The 18,686-nt window shown below is 48.3% G+C and overlaps 1 protein-coding gene across 1 annotated transcript in view; it reads left to right on the forward strand.

Annotated features, from left to right (window-relative positions):
* The window catches only part of slc39a14 (solute carrier family 39 member 14), a 63,686-nt gene that overhangs the window by 39,303 nt on the left and 5,697 nt on the right, over nt 1-18,686 (forward strand). The window contains exons 5-8 of the mRNA XM_056275911.1: nt 5,491-5,660; nt 9,357-9,479; nt 14,677-14,844; nt 15,630-15,864. Coding sequence (XP_056131886.1) covers nt 5,491-5,660; nt 9,357-9,479; nt 14,677-14,844; nt 15,630-15,864 — 696 coding nt within the window. The remainder of the gene's footprint in view (nt 1-5,490; nt 5,661-9,356; nt 9,480-14,676; nt 14,845-15,629; nt 15,865-18,686) is intronic.

The following is an 18,686-nucleotide window of genomic DNA, read 5'->3' on the forward strand; positions in this document are numbered from 1 at the left end:
TGATGACTCTTTCTTTGCCTGGCTCTTTTGTAGAACAAATGTTCACTTTTGCTTTGCAGTCACAGCACGAGAGGTTGATGTGAAGAGGACAGACATGATGGCTTTATGGTTGGTTGCAGGAATATTCATGTCGGCATGACTTGTTAAACAGAAAGCTCTGCTGTGCTCAGAGGATGCTACACCGTGTGTTTATTTTCTAGTGTATTTCAGGGAATATCCAGAAATTTCCTTTTTTTTTCTTCTGTACACGCTAACACCGTTTTGTGTTCTGTATACCTGTTTTCGTCTAACGTTTTTGGAAGAATTTTTTTTTTTGTTGCGTAACCATTTGATGGTAGTGTCAAAAATACCTGGGAGATATTTTTGTTTTCATGTTGTTTCATCTGCTTGCTTTTAATAATCCCCAGTTGGGGTCATGTGTGATGAGCTGAATCACAGGACAGCACAGAGGTGTACGTTTCTGCACTTCCTTTTTCACTTTCAAAGCTTCCTGTTTACACTGGCCTTGTTGTGTTTCCAACCTCAACCACAGAGAAACTTCTCCTGCCGCAGACCAGACTGGAAACCAGTGTTCAATACTTAACTCGTCTCCTGCCATGACCACACAGGTGCTTCGGTCTTGGCTCCCTCATGAAAACCTCATGGGCCCAATTATTCAGAGCTACAATTCTGGAGGTTGTCGTTTTGTTTCATCTATTGACACCAACAGTTATGCTGGTAACCGCTTTGCTGTTTGACCATTTCAGATCCCAGAGGTGATGATGCAGCAGTCATCAGTGCTGTCTGTGTCAACACCTTCCCTGTTGACAGACAAACCAACAAACAGACAGACAGACAAAGCAAACATGGTTGGAACTGGGTTTTAGCTGTTGATGTTGTAGTATCTCTCTGTAAAGCTCTTCTGTGAGCTTGGTTGGCTTGTTAGCCAAAAACACTGCTGCCACCTGCCCTACCCTGCACTTGCACCAACAATAAAAAAAATAATAATAGAAATAGTGCATGCTCATCGACATGGCAGTACCATCCGAAAAAAACACCTCAGTGAAAGTCACAGAGAAGCTGACCAAGTACAAAGACCTGGAGATTGAAATCAACAGGATGTGGGGAATGAAGACCGAAACAACACCAGTGGTCATCGGAACTCTAGGACTCATGAAGAAGGGAATGGAAAAGTTCACCAACTGTATCCCAGGAAACATCAACATCCGTGCAGTCCAGAAGATCGCCCTACTCGGAACAGCCCACATATTACGACAAGTACTGTTAAGTCAAGTGACATCTGCCCTGTAGTGCCTCAGGTCCACAGTTTGGACCCGGCTTTCAGAGCACTCAAGGACACCTCACAGAACACAGTTAAAAAAACAAAACAACAGCAGCACTGTATCAGACAGCATAAAATCAAAACAAAGCAGGGTAGACAATAAAAGTTAACACAACAGATAAGTATAAAACCATCATCTGCTCAAACCTCAGTGAAGTGTGGATCAGACTGAATATGCCAGTTGAAAAGGTACGTTTTGAGATGGGATTTGAAGGTTGAAAGAGAGTCAGTGTTGTGAATGTCTTGTGGGAGAGAGTTCCATAGGCAGGGGGCGGAATGACTGAAGGCTCTAGACCCCATGGTAGTCAAGGTGGGGAGCAAAATGACTGAAGACTCTAGAACGCATGGTAGTCAAGGTGGGGGGCAGAATGAGTGAAGGCTCTAGACCCCATGGTGTCAAGGTGGGTGGGCAGAATGACTAAAGGCTCTAGTCCCCATGGTAGTCAAGGTGGGTGGGCAGAATGACTGAAGGCTCTAGTCCCCATGGTAGTCAAGGTGGGGGCAGAATGACTGAAGGCTGTAGACCCCGTGGTAGTCAAGGTGGGGAGCAGAATGACTGAAGGCTCTAGACCCCATGGTCGTCGAGGTGAGGGGCAGAATGACTGAAGACTCTAGACCCCATGGTAGTCGAGGTGAGGGGCAGAATGACTGAAGGCTCTAGACCCCATGGTCGTCGAGGTGAGGGGCAGAATGACTGAAGACTCTAGAACTCATGGTATCCAAGGTGGGGGGCAGCTCTAGTCCCCATGGTAGTCAAGCGGGCTGATGGTTTAGAGAGCTGAAGCGGATCTGAGAGTGCGGGAGGGCGTGTGGATATGAAGGAGTTCGGAAAGATAGAAAGGAGCTAGGTTATTAAAGGCCTTTAAGGTGAGCAGCAGGATCTTGAAGGCAATACGGTATTTAAGTGTCTTGCAAAAGCAGCTGCGGCTACGAGGAGACACCACTTCTGTGGCAGCAGCAAGCAGCATGATGCCAGCACCCAGAATGTAGACTTGAAGTTTGAACTGACGTTAAGCTTTATAAAAATTAGTAATGAAGTGCTGAAGCAGCAACTATGTGAAGATGGGGACTTCATCCTGCTGTAACATCTCTACAACAAACTTGATAGGCGATTGGTTACAACCAAACATGGTGTCTGCAGCACATCTTGAACGACTTGCCTATGCTGGTGATACTGGAAGCAGCGAGCAGCTAGCTTCTAGATTGGCTTCTGGTTCTCATGACGCTTTTGTTGTGGGTGTAGGGTTCATCTTTCATATTTGGCTTCTACAGTGTACTACAATGTAAAACGCTATGCAGCATGTAATTTTTCCCAAGTCCTATCTCACAGTTGCCATTTAAAATCAGTAACTACAAAGTGTTCATGATTCGGTTGTTAGTGGATTATCTGTTGTCTCGTGGACACCGGCGAAAGAAAGCGTCGAACAAGATACTTTTTTCTGTGTCAGGATCCAGAATTGTAGCTTTAACTAATAGGCCCAGTATTGATTCCTCCCTGCAGGTGATTGTAATATTCCAGAGCCTTCAGCTATCGTAACTCTCACTTGCCCCGGTTACTCTGTGTCCAGCCTTTAAACCGAAAGGCTTCTTGGGTTTTGTTGCTGTTGTTGTTGTGAATCATGCTTTGAAATGATGTTTGCCTTGTATGTATAAGCCTGTTTTTACCCACCTCACCCCTCTGTCTCCTCCCCCACCCTTCCTCCCAGTTTGGGGCTTTTCTTTTCTGAGTGCTTCTCCCTCACCAGAGCTTTCCTGGTCCTGACATAACAACACACCACATGCACTGTACACTCATCTTCTTCATTGCTCTCGCCATTGGAAAGCTCTACTCCACCGCGGTCTTCCAGCTTCTGCCTGAGGTTTGGCAACCTGCCATATGTCTGTCTGTCCATTCACCTTTGTACCCAGCCATTTATCCATCAGTCCCCTAAATGCCCGTCTTTCCAAAATTCACACAGAAAGTTGAAGAGCTCTTCTCATTCACGTGGGCTTTAAAGTAGTGCACCATCAACCAAGCACTCCCTTTATTTGCCCTCAGGCCATTTCCCTTTCCTGCCTTATTCCTTCCTTTCATTCGGCACGGTGGCCCAATGGTTAGCACTGTTGCCTCACAGCAAGAAGGTCCTGGGTTCGAACCCCAGGCCGTCCCAGGTCCTTTCTGTGTGAATTTTGCATGCCCCCCCCCCTTTGCGTGGGTTTCCTCCGGGTGCTCTGGTTTCCTCCCACCATCAAAAAGACATGCATGTTAGGGTTAATACTCCTGCCTGTGCCCCTGAGCAAGGCAATGGAAAGAAGAGCTGGAGTTGGTCCCCGGGCACTGCAGCTGCTCACTGCTCCTAAACAATAGGATGGTTACATGCAGAGAACACATTTCGTTGTAACCGTGCAATGACGAAATAAAGTGGCTTTCCTTTTTTTTCCCCTTGGCAACTAGTAAGCACCTTGGAAGGCTTTGGGTTTACAGTCTGGTAACAGCCTCGCCTTCACTGCATCACTAATCAAGAGGTGTTTTGTGTGAGTGTGTTTTGTGTCTCTCCAAGTTTGTATCTGTGTCTGTACCTTCTCAAGCATTTATCTAGGCCAGCTGCCATCTTCAGCTGAGAAGACCTCGGCTGGCTGGCTGGCTGGCTGGCTGGTTACCTATTCAGGGCAGCACACTCCTCTAACCACTGCAGCATAGAAATAAACCTCAGCCAAGCTGAAAGAGATTTTCAGTTATTCGGTCAGGCTTAAGCTTTACAGTATGTATTGGAATTGAAATTTGGCCATGTGACAATGCTGGAGCAGAAATCAGAAACACTTTATTTGTCATTTCATTTCATGCACTTGCACACATGAAATGAAATGAGACATCGTTTCCCCCAGCGCACAGCAATACAACACAAAGACAAAAACATCCAAAAACTACAAGAACACACATATCCAAACTAACACATATATCTAAAAAAAAAAAAAAAAAAAAACACAAAAAAAAAAAATCACTGTCCAGTTGAACCAACGCCAGCCAGGATGACTGTTGGAACTGCCGGTCTGCATGGGCTAGCAGTTAGCTTAGCCTGCCCCACTTCCGCGTCCTGTCTGACCGCCCTCAGGTGTTTCCTATTCGGGCACAGCTCCAAGCTCCTGGTCCCTGGGCTCACAGGACGCAGCAGACCAAGCTCTCCCAGCCAATCCAACACCAGCTCTCCCAGCCAGACACCTTCGACACAACTCCCCGCACTCCACACGACTACACTAAAAACACAGTCAACAATAGACGAGGCCGCCACCAGCAGACCAAGCTCTCCTAGCTGATTCGGCGCCAGCTCTCCCAGCTATCAAACAAAGACAAACTTAGGCGCAGACGTGGACAAAGACACTGTATGGACGGTACTGGGCGAGGCCGCTGCAAACGTGAATTTGTGCCACCATCTTCCCACACCGGTACTGGGTGAGGCCGCCACAAACGTGAATTTGTGCCACCATCTTCCAACACCGGTACTGGGTGAGGCCGCCGCAAACGTGAATTTACACCGCCATCTTCCCACACTGGTACTGGGTGAGGCCGCCGCAAATGTGAATTTGCGCCGCCATCTTCCCACACTGGCACTGGAATTAATTAGCAAAGGACCATAGTCAGTGCTCAGCATCCTTGAAGGACGGTGAGTCTGCAAGCTAACAGCAAATGGTGGAGCTACTTATGAAGCTAGCAAAGAGGAACAGACACATCAGGGCTAATCTGGACAAAGTGTGTGTGTGTGTGTGTGTGTGTGTCTGTGTGTATTTGTGTTTGTGTGTGTCTGCATCTTTTTCACAATAGCATGAGTACCTGAACTACCTCCTTTCTTTATCATAGGAAACTTACGTGTTTCAGACACTGCCTCAAAGGACTGCAAATGATAATGAAATGTGCTTCCAGTGATATCGCAGTCCATGATTTAAATGGACAGCGGGATCAGTTGTCTGAGGTGAAGATTGGCAGCAGCCTTTGTTTTAAATCCCACTTCTATCCATTTAACCTCTTGTTCCTTTTCAGGGTTTATTCTTTCGTCTTCTCTGGGTGCATGACTATGAAGCCTTATACAATCAGTTTTAAACTCATTAACTCTGTTTGGCCCCCCTTTCTATCTCCATCTTGTTTTCTAACCCCCACCCCTCCTCAAACCCTTCTCTGCTGTGACGGTGGTCAGTTTGGGGATACGGGTTCCTGTGCGTGACGCTGATCTCGCTGTGCTCACTGGTGGGCGCGAGCGTGGTCCCCTTCATGAAGAGAACCTTTTACAAGCGACTGCTGCTCTACTTCATAGCCCTGGCCATTGGCACGCTCTACTCCAACGCCCTGTTTCAGCTCATCCCAGAGGTAGGGTTGTTGTTGCACGGTTCCTACACACTTCTGAGAGTTTGCGGGGAAGCAATTTGGATTGTTTCTGGGTCCTAAGCAGTATTTAAGCTCCTGTTTTCCAGTCCTGTTTGCGTATTAGTTGCCACATTTGATGTAGTTGTTTAGTTAACTGTCATATTGTCACATGTTGTGATTATGAAATTGTGGAGAATGAACCCGACCTACTGAAAGACATACAGTATGGCCTAGTTAACAAATACTCCAACCAGAAGAAGTCCAGGGAAGAGGAAAAGAGGAAGACCAAAGAAGAGGTTTATGGATGTGGTGAGGGAGGCTGGTGTGACAGAGGAAGATGCAGAGGACAGGAAGAGATGGAATCGGATGATCCGCTGTGGCACCTCCTAACGGGAGCAGCCATTAGGGGTCGTTAGAAAGTAGTAGTAGGAGTAGGAGTAGTAGTAGTAGTGGTAGTAGAACAAATAGTCCAACCATTGCCACAATAAATCCTCACCACCTCTCCAGAAATTAGGTCAATAACTAATAATGGAAATTGTGAAGGAACTTTGTGGGTGGGGATCTGTGGTAGATTTCATAGAGGCCTCTGAGTCCCTGCTGACTTCTAAAGTCTGGTCAGATGAAATTGTACCAAAAGCAGCTTTTGCTGACTGTTTAGAAGAACGAAAAATACAAATACTTAAGGAGTGGTTGTAAATGTGTCCAATTCTATATTTGCTTGTGTCTGGTGCTTAGTTTTTGACCATGTGTCTATCAGGACAGGAAACTCTTGGACACAAACTCAGCTTGCAGAACTCAACTCACAAACTACTCAGCCAACCTCATAGCTATAGGACCATTATAGGACATCTAAAGGTCCTCATAACAGGACCTTTAGATATGGCTTGTTGAGTAGACTAACCAGCCTGTAACTACTGAAATTTACTTTCATTTGGCTGGTGGAAAGTTTGTGCAGGTGGTGCAGTGGTTAGCGCGGTCCCCTCACAGCAAGGAGGTTCTGGGTTCGAGCCCCAGGGTAGTCCAACCTTGGGGGTCATCCCGGGTCGTCCTCTGTGTGGAGTTTGCATGTTCTCCCCATGTCTGCGTAGGTTTCTTCCGGGTGCTCTGGTTTCCTCCCACAGTCCAAAGACATGTAGGCCAGGTGAATCGAAGACATGTAGGCCAGGTGAATCGAAGACCTGTAGGTCAGGTGAATCGAAGACATGTAGTTCAGGTGACTCAAAGACATGTAGGCCAGGTGAATCGAAGACATGTAGGCCAGGTGAATCGAAGACATGTAGGCCAGGTGAATCGAAGATATGTAGGCCAGGTGAATCAAAGACATGTAGGTCAGGTGAATTGAAGACATGTAGGCCAGGTGAATCGAAGACATGTAGGTCAGGTGAATCGGCTGTGCTAAATTGTCTCTAGGTTTGTGTGTGTGTGTGTGTGTGTGTGTGTGTGTGTGTGTGTGTGTGTGTGTGGGTCCTGTGATGGACTGGTGGCCTTTCCAGAGTGTCTTCCTGCCTGCCGCCCACTGACTGCTGGGATAGGCTCCAGCATACCCGCAACCCTGAGAGCAGGATAAGCAGTTTGGATAATGGATGGATTATGGATGGATAATGGATTGATGGCTGGTGAAAAATTTGCATCCAGCTGTCTTCAAGGCTTGTGTGTCAGTGATTGTTGTGTGTGTTGGTGAACATGTGTGAATGAGAGGATATCGGAGTTAACTGGCCAGATCCTTATGGTAGATCCTTATGGTAGCTCCTTATGGTAGACCCTTATGGTAGCTCCTTATGGTAGCTCATTATGGTAGCTCCTAATGGTAGACCCTTATGGTAGCTCCTTATGGTAGACCCTTATGGTAGCTCCTTATGGTAGACCCTTATGGTAGCTCCTTATGGTAGATCCTTATGGTAGCTCATTATGGTAGCTCCTTATGGTAGACCCTTATGGTAGCTCCTTATGGTAGATCCTTATGGTAGCTCCTTATGGTAGCTCCTTATGGTAGTGCCTTATGGTAGCTCCTTATGGTCGCTCACGCTGGAGTTTTACTGAATGATTGGCCAAATGGATCATCATACCTTTTCTTGGCAATGCAAACAGTTGTAAAAGTCCCATTAAATCAGCAAGGTGTTGTCATTCTTGTTAACTTCTTTTATTTGTACCTAATTTATATCTGTTTAACACTGTTGTATAAAATATCAAAAAATAGGTATGTTTTTGTTAGGATAATGTTTTTCTCTTCCTGAAAAATAAAATAATGTTTGATTTATGTCATTCTGCACTTGTGGCTGAACACTTAATAAAAGAAAGTCCAACGAATGGGGCACAAGGTTGAGAGAAGGCGAGTGATCATCAGCCACCAAATTGGAACTAACCAATAGCATGTAACGTCCACGTTCTTCTAGAAATGTCCGGACGTGATTGGCTGTCAGTCAGATCAGACTCCCTCCTCTCATGAAGTCCCTCCTGGTCGCTCTGTACTGTTCAGAGACACGTCTAATCGCACTTGTTGGCAGTGCTCTGAGTGCCGCTTCATGGGACCTTTAAGGTGTTTGGAGCTTCAGCTGTGCCTGGAAAACCTTGGCAGTCAGAATGACTTTGTTTCCATTTTCATGCGTGTAGAGCAATGACATTTGTCAGTACTGCCCTCTGTTTTTAAGTTCTCACATGGTGCCACACAAGTGTCTAGACGGTGTAAACACCCATAATTTGCATTTGGCTGTAGCACGCGGCTATTTGTGACCTTCATGCAAAAATTGCCCCGGCATAGTCTCTCTGAAGTGTTTCTGCTCATGTTGCAGTACGCTTGCTGAGTTATGGGGGTTTGTGTGTCAGAAGTCGACACTTTCATGCACAGCTCAGTTTGTTCTTTAAAACCAGTGACCGTGAGAGACGCTGTCTCTGATGTTGATGGTGCAGTGTCGTGAAGCATTTGGGAGGAAGTAAATCTAGGTACCATATTTGTTCAGTAGCTGACCCTAATGGTGGTTGAAAGAAAACAAAACTATTGTGTTCCTCTGAACCCCTGCCAGAAATAGACCACCATCTTCAAGGCAGACGCATAACAAAGACACACTTAGACATTAAACTGAACAATCCACTCTCCAATGATAATTGGCTCACAAAAACTACTGAATCACAGCCTACGTCTTTTTACCACGTACCCCTTATTTCAAGCAAGCCTTTGTCTTGATCGAAGTAATAAACCTATTTGTTAGTTACACGTTGCTTGTAGCGCTAGTCACCTAGATGAAATCCCTAACCTCACATTCTGCACATGTAGCAGTGGCAGTGTGATGACAGATGTCATCAGAACATCTGGGCTAGCACGGTGGCGCAGTGGTCAGCACTGGTGCCTCATAGCAAGAAGGTCCTGGGTTCGAACCCCAGGCCGTCCCAGGTCCTTCCTGTGTGGAGTTTGCATGTTCTCCCCATGTCTGCGTGGGTTTCCTCCGGGTGCTCCGGTTTCCTCCCACCATCAAAAAGACCTGCATGTTAGGGTTAATACTGCTGCCTGTGCCCCTGAGCAAGGCAATAGAAAGAAGAAGTTGGTCCCCAGGTGCTGCAGCTGCCCACTGCTGCTATACAATAGGATGGGTACATGCAGAGACACATTGTTTGTAAGGGTACAATGTCAAATAAAAGTGGCTTCTTCTTTCTTTCACCAGAACGTTCCTGAACTAATCACTTTTTCCCTTGACGTGTTAACAGGCCTTTGGTTTTGACCCCATGGTGGACCTGTACGTGTCCAAGTCCACCGTGCTGTTCGGAGGGTTTTACCTTTTCTTCTTCACCGAGAAGGTCCTCAAGGCGCTGCTCAAACAGAAGCACGAGGTAAGCAGACCTTAAAGAGTCACCTCATTTTGTTTTAATGCAACAATATAACTGTCAAGCACGAGAAATGCTTTTGGCGAGTGTTTTTCTCTCCATGTGTGTTAATCTTTAAACCTGCGGTGTGGAAGCTTTGTCTCCCCCTTCTGGCGGTGAGAGTAATTACGTCTCTTAAGAGAAGGTTGAATCAGTTCATCTCATCAACCTTCTTTGATTTTCTTACCTGGATTATTGAACATGCATCAAGACACTACTTCTCTTCTTTCAGCACTCTCCAAAGAGGAAAAGCTACACCCATGTGGTCTGTGTTTGTCCTCGCTGTCCACCGCTTTCTTTTTTTATTTTAATCCTTCCTCTGAATACCACATTTCTTGGTTCTCTGGAGCTTCACAAACTTTCTGGATGGTTCTTAGGGGTTTTTTTTTTCCTTCATAGCGTCCAAGCCCAGAAGCTTTCTGGCAGAAAGCCCTGAAGGCCAACCAATCAGAGACATGCAGAGGCATGCCAACCAATCGGGCACATGCAAACCAATCAGAAACATGCGACCCAATCAGAGACATGCAGACACATGCCAACCAATCAGACACATGCAAACCAATCTGGGACATGTCACCCAATCAGAGACATGCCAACCAATCAGAGACATGCAACCTAATCAGAGACATGCAACCCAATCAGAGACATGCAGACACATGTCAACCAATCAGAGACATGCCAACCAATCTGGGACATGCCAACCAATCAGAGACATGCCAACCAATCAGAGACATGCAACCCAATCAGAGGCATGCAGACACATGCCAACCAATCAGAAACATGCAAACCAATCTGGGACATGCCAACCAATCAGAGACATGCCAACCAATCAGAGACATGCAAACCAATCTGGGACATGCCAACCAATCAGAGACATGCAACCCAATCAGAGACATGCAGACACATGCAAACCAATCAGAGACATGCAAGCCAATCAGAGACATGCAGACACATGCCAACCAATCAGAGACATGCCAACCAATCAGAAACATGCAAACCAATCTGGGACATACCAACCAATCAGAGACATGCAAACCAATCTGGGGCATGTCAACCAATCAGAGACATGCAAACCAGAGACATGCAAACCAGTCAGAGACATGCCTACCAATCAGAGACATGCAGAGACATGCGAACACTTTCCTTACATGGAAGTTCGACTCTGACAAAGCATCATCACTGGTTGACCTAAAACACATCACTACGCATCACTTCCGGTGCACCAGCATGAGAATGTTGCCCCAGACAAAAGACTACTGCGGTATTCTGTGAAAGATGGAGAAGTTTACCTGGCGATGACCGGCTTAGTCATCATTGTGCAGACTCGTTCGGCAAGGGCTTGAATGTCATGGACACTCATCTACATGTACAAGTCCTGTGTTCTGTCTTTAAAGACCGATGTTGAAGAAAGCCGGGGATACCGCAGCTCCTACAGTGTCATCTCAGTGTCTTGTTCAACGCTGATGTTAGCCTTATTAAGATAACATCAGGGCTTTGGACCTACCAAACCTTACCTGTCATGAGCCGTGCCAGGTCACGCTCGGGTTCTCACATCATCCGGTCCGGATGGAAACGCACAGCACTGGTGAACCAGCCGGATCCTCATGGGACGGTCCGGATGGAAACACACTGCACTGGTGAACCAATGGAAACACACAGCACTGGTGAACCAGCCGGACCCTCATGGGGGGGTCCGGATGGAAACACACAGCACTGGTGAACCAGCCGGACCCTCATGGGATGGTCCGGATGGAAACACACAGCACTGGTGACCAGCCGGACCCTCATGGGGGGGTCCGGATGGAAACACACAGCACTGGTGAACCAGCTGGACCCTCATGGGACGGTCCGGATGGAAACACACAGCACTGGTGAACCAATGGACCCTCATGGGACGGTCTGGATGGAAACACACAGCACTGGTGAACCAGCTGGACCCTCATGGGACGGTCCGGATGGAAACACACAGCACTGGTGAACCAGCTGGACCCTCATGGGGGGGTGCGGATGGAAACACACAGCACTGGTGAACCAGCTGGACACTCATGGGACGGTCCGGATGGAAACACACAGCACTGGTGAATCAGCCGGACCCTCATGGGGGGGGTGCGGATGGAAACACACAGCACTGGTGAACCAGTTGGACCCTCATGGGATGGTCCGGATGGAAACACACAGCACTGGTGAACCAGCCGGATTATCATGGGACTTCCGGATGGAAACACACAGCACTGGTGAACCAATGGAAACACACAGCACCGGTGAATCAGCCGGACCCTCATGGGGGGGGGGGTGCGGTTGGAAAGACACAGCACTGGTGAACCAGTCGGACCCTCATGGGCTGGTCCGGATGGAAACACACAGCACTGGTGAACCAGCCGAACTACCATGGGACTTCCGGATGGAAACACACAGCACTGGTGAACCAGCCGGACCCTCATGGGACGGTCCGGATGGAAACACACAGCACTGCTGAACCAGTCGGACCCTCATGGGATGGTCCGGATGGAAACACAGCACTGGTGAACCAATGTAAACACACAGCACTGGTGAACCAGCCGGACCCTCATGGGGGGGTGCGGATAGAAACACACAGCACTGGTGAACCAGCCGGACCATCATGGGACGGTCCGGATGGAAACACACAGCACTGGTGAACCAGCCGTACCCTCATGGGACGGTCCGGATGGAAACACACTGCACTGGTGAACCAATGGAAACACACAGCACTGGTGAACCAGCTGGACCTTCATGGGGGGGTCCGGATAGAAACACACAGCACTGGTGAACCAGCCGGACCCTCACGGGATGGTCCGGATGGAAACACACAGCACTGGTGACCAGCCGGACCCTCATGGGGGGGGTCCAGATGGAAACACACAGCACTGGTGAACTAGCCGGACCCTCATGGGACGGTGCGGATGGAAACACACAGCACTGGTGAACCATTCGGACCCTCATGGGACGGTCCGGATGGAAACACACAGCACTGGTGAACCAGCCGGACCCTCATGGGACGGTCCGGATGGAAACACACAGCACTGGTGAACCAGCCGGACCCTCATGGGACGGTCCGGATGGAAACACACAGCACTGGTGAACCAGTCGGACCCTCATGGGCTGGTCCGGATGGAAACACACAGCACTGGTGAACCAATGGAAACACACAGCACTGGTGAACCAGCCGGACCCTCATGGGATGGTCCGGATGGAAACACACAGCACTGGTGAACCAGCCGGACCCTCATGGGACGGTCCGGATGGAAACACACAGCACTGGTGAACCAGTCGGACCCTCATGGGATGGTCCGGATGGAAACACACAGCACTGGTGAACCAATGGAAACACACAGCACTGGTGAACCAGCCGGACCCTCATGGGGGGGTGCAGATGGAAACACACAGCACTGGTGAACCAGTCAGACCCTCATGGGATGGTCCGGATGGAAACACACAGCACTGGTGAACCAACCGGACTATCATGGGACCTCCGGATGGAAACACACAGCACTGGTGAACCAGCTGGACCCTCATGGGATGGTCCGGATGGAAACACACAGCACTGGTGAACCAATGGAAACACACAGCACTGGTGAACCAGCCGGACCATCATGGGACAGTCTGGATGGAAACACACAGCACTGGTGAACCAGCTGGACCCTCATGGGACGGTCCGGATGGAAACACACAGCACTGGTGAACCAGCTGGACCCTCATGGGATGGTCCGCATGGAAACAGGCCCATGGCACTTTATTCAGTCACAGGGAGCAGCAGCGAAAACAGTGATGAAATGGGACAACAGCGCCTCCTGGTGAGGGCTCATGCGGGAGCATATGGCCCAGCTAACACGTTACCTGTTGATCCTATTACAGAGGATATGTGACCCACATGAGCCCCTGCACTGCTGCTGCCCCTGTGGACGTTAAAGTGACAGTGCTGCGGATTTACACCTCAGTTGACCTTTTACACTGCTGATGTATTTTGCAGTATTTTACACTGCTGATGTACCTTGCAGTATTTTACATTGCTGATGTACTTTTACAGTATTTCACATTGTTGGTTTGCTTTTACAGTATTTTACATTGCTAATGTACTTTTACAGTATTTTACATTGCTGGTGTACTTGGTGGCAGTGGATAGTCCATTAATATCCAAAACATGAATTGTTTTAGTTGCTCATTTTAATGGTTCATGATGAGGAAGACTTCCCTGTGAAAAACACATCATTGCCATAGCTAACAAATGTGTAAGAGTAAGACCAGTAGGGGGCGCCCTGGTGGCTCACCTGGTAGGGTGCGTACCACATAAGGCTGAGTCCTTACCACAGTTGCCTGGGTTCGAATCCGCCCCAGGCCAATTGCTGCAAGTCATCCCCTCTCTCTCTCCTGCCTTACCTGTCTCCCTCTCGACTGTCGCTATCCAAAAAAGGTGGAAAATGCCAAAATAAATCTTTAAAAGAAAAGAAAATCGGAGTAAGACCGGTAACGGTGACTACAGAAGAAGCAAACCTGTTACCAACAGGCAGATGTTGTTGCCGGAGCTTAGAGGCTTGTTTTGGGAAGGTGCTGACGCAGCAGTGCTTTTTCATAATGGGTGGATTCTGGGGTTTGGAGTGAAGTGGTCAGACACCAGCATCGTTACCAAGTATCACAGTAGGTGTCAGTCAGTTAAATAAAATGGTGATCCTTGGGACGGACTGTAGCTTTCAAGTTCCTGAAGGGCAAGAGTAATGCGCCGTGTCATGACACTCTTAGAGGATGCTTACTCTTATGAACTGCAACTTCTTTGTATTTACAGCATGAAGTGTTGTGGTGAGTAGAGTGACAGCATGGGGTGGGTGTGTAGAGAGTAGGTAGAATCTCAGATGGTGAGCGGAGTGCTTTGGAAACAAACGCCCGCCCTGCTCAAGTGTCCTTTAGCAAGAACCCTGTCTTTGAATTCCTTGTGGAGGGAGGCAGGAGGAAAATAGAATTTACAAGCTGTCATCAATCGCATTTCTCTCTCCTCCTCCCTCGCTGTACTCTCTCTCTCTCTCTCTCTCTCTCTCTCTCTCTCTGTCTGTCTGTCTGTCTGTCTGTCTGTCTGTCTGTCTGTCTGTCTGTCTGTCTGTCTGTCTCTCTCTGTCTCTCTGTCTCACTCTCTCTCACTCGCTCTCTCCAACAGGGTCACAGCCACTACCCCAGTGCAGAGCGCTACTCAGCGGCCAGTGGGGACATGGAGGAGGGTGTGAGGGAGAAGCTGCAGCAGAATGGCGAGGCCAGCGGCCTGGCCCTGGGCAAGGTGGACGCAGGCGAGGGCGAGCTCATGCTGAGCCCTGCTCAGATGCCACAGGTGAGAGACAGGAGCATGGTGGCTGGAGCAGGACCAGAGCTGGGCTTAGTGGACAAGAGTTTATACTCAGCAGGACCAGGTTTCCCCAGCGAGCATCTCTGCAGATAATGGTTATAGCCACACAAGTGGGACAGGTCGATTCAGAGCTTGTTTTAAAAGAAAACTGGAAATCAGCCTACTTGATTGGTGAGACTGGGTGAAATGCTGTCATGTTTTTGGTCTGGTGTTGTCCCTGCACACAGAGCCTGACCTGCTCTGACCGCTCCTGTAGTTGCATCCTTTTGCGTTAGCTGCGAGAACCCAGACATTTGGTTGAAACTTCAGCATCGCTTCACTGTCTGTTTACATCATGTGTGCCTTCACACACCGAATGTTTACATGTAGTTAAACATCAATTCCTGCCGGTAATTACAGAATATTTGAAGAGCAGCCCATTTAGCTTGCCTGCCTCTCCGCAGGCACGATGAAATCTCTGCCAGGCCATTTGAATTAAACTCAACCTGTGATGTTGGAGTATGAGTTTACACGTAGTTTTGGTCACAGGCACACACAGTGCCATCCTCAGCCCTCCGTCACAGAAGTGAGGATAAGCTGGTGTGGTCGGGCTTGCTGCTCCGGTAAAAGAGAGAAACCATTTTCCTGCAGTTGCTGTAAGAAATATTTGGGGTGTGTGTGTGTGTGTGTGTGTGTGTGTGGACAAAACCCAGCGTCCTGAACCGACAGCACACCCTAGAAAACCAGCAGGCTTGTTGTTAGAGATGTAGTCACTATTCCTCTCCCCCCAGGACTCACAGAGCCCAGAGGGTGGCAGTCGGTCTGGAGGTGGCGGTGGAGGTTGTTACTGGTTGAAGGGGACGACCTACTCTGACATCGGCACACTGGCCTGGATGATCACGCTGAGCGACGGCCTGCATAACTTCATCGATGGTCTGGCCATCGGTGCATCCTTCACTGCCTCTGTCTTCCAGGGCATCAGCACTTCAGTGGCTATCCTGTGTGAGGAGTTCCCCCACGAGCTGGGTGAGTTGGTTCAGGGCACTTTTTATTTTGGTTCTTATATATTTAACTTTGTTAAAAGAAACACTCAATGGTAGGGAACGTGCTGTAGAGGGGTAACACCTTACCTCATCAAGGGCCCTTTCGCTAAGGCCGACATCCCTACTGATAGATCTGGTCCTTCTGCAAGCCTGTATGGTACTTCCCATGGTGCCCAGTCCAGACAACACATTGGGATAGGCGAAGGGAACTCTGATTTCAAATCCACCTGCTGCCTTGTGGGTTGATCCCTCTTTATGCAAAGGGTAGGAGAAGGTAACTCTGAATTCAAGCCCCCGGGCACAGTCTATCCAGCTGTCGGTACCCGGAAAGGGTAAACCATGGCGGCTCCGCTCGGTGAACTCGGCAGCGGTTCTGGCAAAAAGCAACAGGATTCTTCTGCGGCCATCTCGGCTACGCTGTGCCACCGAACAACAGAAAATCTTGCCAAGGGACACTATAGAGCACCACATAGTGTCGTCGTCTAGGGACACTATAGCGCACCAAATAGTGTCATCATCTAGCGACATTTTAGAGCTCCAAATAGTGTCATCATCTAGGGATGCTATAGAGCACCAAACAGTGTCATCATCTAGGGACACTGTAGAGCACCACTTGGTAGATATCCGTGAAGACGTTTCGCCTCTCATCCAAGAGGCTTCCTCAGTTCGTGCCTTTCTGACTAGACCAAGCTAGTCTGACTGGCTGGTGATGAGACTAGGGACACCAAATAGTGTCGTCGTCTGGGGACACTACAGAGCACCAAATAGTGTCGTCATCTAGGGACACTATAGAGCACCAAATAGTGTCGTCATCTAGGGACACTATAGAGCACCACATAGTGTCGTCATCTAGGGACACTACAGAGCACCACATAGTGTCGTCATCTGGGGATATTACAGCGCACTAAATAGTGTCATCATCTGGGGACACTATAGAGCACCAAATAGTGTCGTCATCTAGGGACACTACTGAGCACCACATAGTGTCATCATCTAGGGACACTACAGAGCACCAAATAGTGTTGTCATCTAGAGACACTACAGAGCACCAAATAGTGTCGTCATCTAGGGACACTATAGAGCACCAAATAGTGTCGTCATCTAGGGACACTATAGAGCACCACATAGTGTCGTCATCTAGGGACACTATAGAGCACCACATAGTGTCGTCATCTAGGGACACTACAGAGCACCACATAGTGTCGTCATCTAGGACACTATAGAGCACCACATAGTGTCATCATCTAGGGACACTACAGAGCACCAAATAGTGTCGTCATCTAGGGACACTATAGAGCACCAAATAGTGTCGTCATCTAGGGACACTATAGAGCACCAAATTGTGTCGTCGCCTGGGGACACTACAGAGCACCAAATGGTGTCATCATCTAGGGACACTATAGAGCACCAGATAGTGTCATCATCTAGGGACACTATAGAGCACCAAATAGTGTCATCATCTAGGGACACTACAGAGCACCACATAGTGTCATCATCTAGGGACACTATAGAGCACCACATAGTGTCATCATCTAGGGACACTACAGTGCACCACATAGTGTCGTCATCTGGGGACACTACACGGCACCAAATAGTGTCGTTGCCTGGGGACGCTACAGAGCACCAAATGGTGTCATCATCTAGGGACACTATAGAGCACCAGATAGTGTCATCATCTAGGGACACTATAGAGCACCAAATAGTGTCGTCATCTAGGGACACTACAGATCACCAAATAGTGTCGTCATCTAGGGACACTATAGAGCACCACATAGTGTCGTCATCTGGGGACACTACTGAGCACCACATAGTGTCGTCATCTGGGGATATTACAGCGCACCAAATAGTGTCGTCATCTAGGGACACTACAGAGCACCACATAGTGTCATCATCTAGGGACACTATAGAGCACCACATAATGTCGTCATCTGGGGACACTATAGAGCACCAAATAGTGTCGTCATCTGGGGACACTATAGAGCACCAAATAGTGTCGTCATCTGGGGACACTACAGAGCACCACATAGTGTCATCATCTAGGGACACTATAGAGCACCACATAGTGTCGTCATCTGGGGACACTATAGAGCACCAAATAGTGTCGTCGTCTGGGGACACTACAGAGCACCAAATAGTGTCGTCGTCTGGGAACACTACAGGGCACCAAATAGTGTCGTCGTCTGGGAACACTACAGAGCACCAAATAGTGTCGTCATCTAGGGTGCAGCCTCACATTTTAATATGGAGGTAGTGAATCATTACTATGTTTGTATTAACTTTTGTTTTACTCGTTTCAGGTGAAAGCGTGGCGTGGCGTGTATATATATATATACTATATATATAGTATATATTATATTTTATTTATATATATATAGTATGCAAAGGACAGGATTAGGAACGATTATATTAGAGGGACCGCTCAGGTTGGACGGTTTGGGGACAAAGCAAGAGAGGCAAGATTGAGATGGCTTGGACATGTGTGGAGGAGAGATGCCGAGTATATTGGGAGAAGGATGCTGAATATGGAGCTGCCAGGGAAGAGGAGAAGAGGAAGGCCAAAGAGGAGGTTTATGGATGTGGTGAGGGAAGACATGCAGGTGGCTGGTGTGACAGAGGAAGATGCAGAAGACAGGAAGAAATGGAAACGGATGATCCGCTGTGGCGACCCCTAACGGGAGCAGCCGAAAGTAGTGGTAGTAGATGCAATGGGCTTTTTCCAAGTCACATTGCTGCCACGAGTCTGATGTGAGAATTACGTGTATTAGTTTGGTACAGTGTGCTTGGTCAGACAACATGAGAATTTTG

The sequence above is a fragment of the Lampris incognitus genome, chromosome 1 (genome assembly GCF_029633865.1).
Source record: "Lampris incognitus isolate fLamInc1 chromosome 1, fLamInc1.hap2, whole genome shotgun sequence".
NCBI classification, from domain to species: Eukaryota; Metazoa; Chordata; class Actinopteri; order Lampriformes; family Lampridae; genus Lampris; species Lampris incognitus.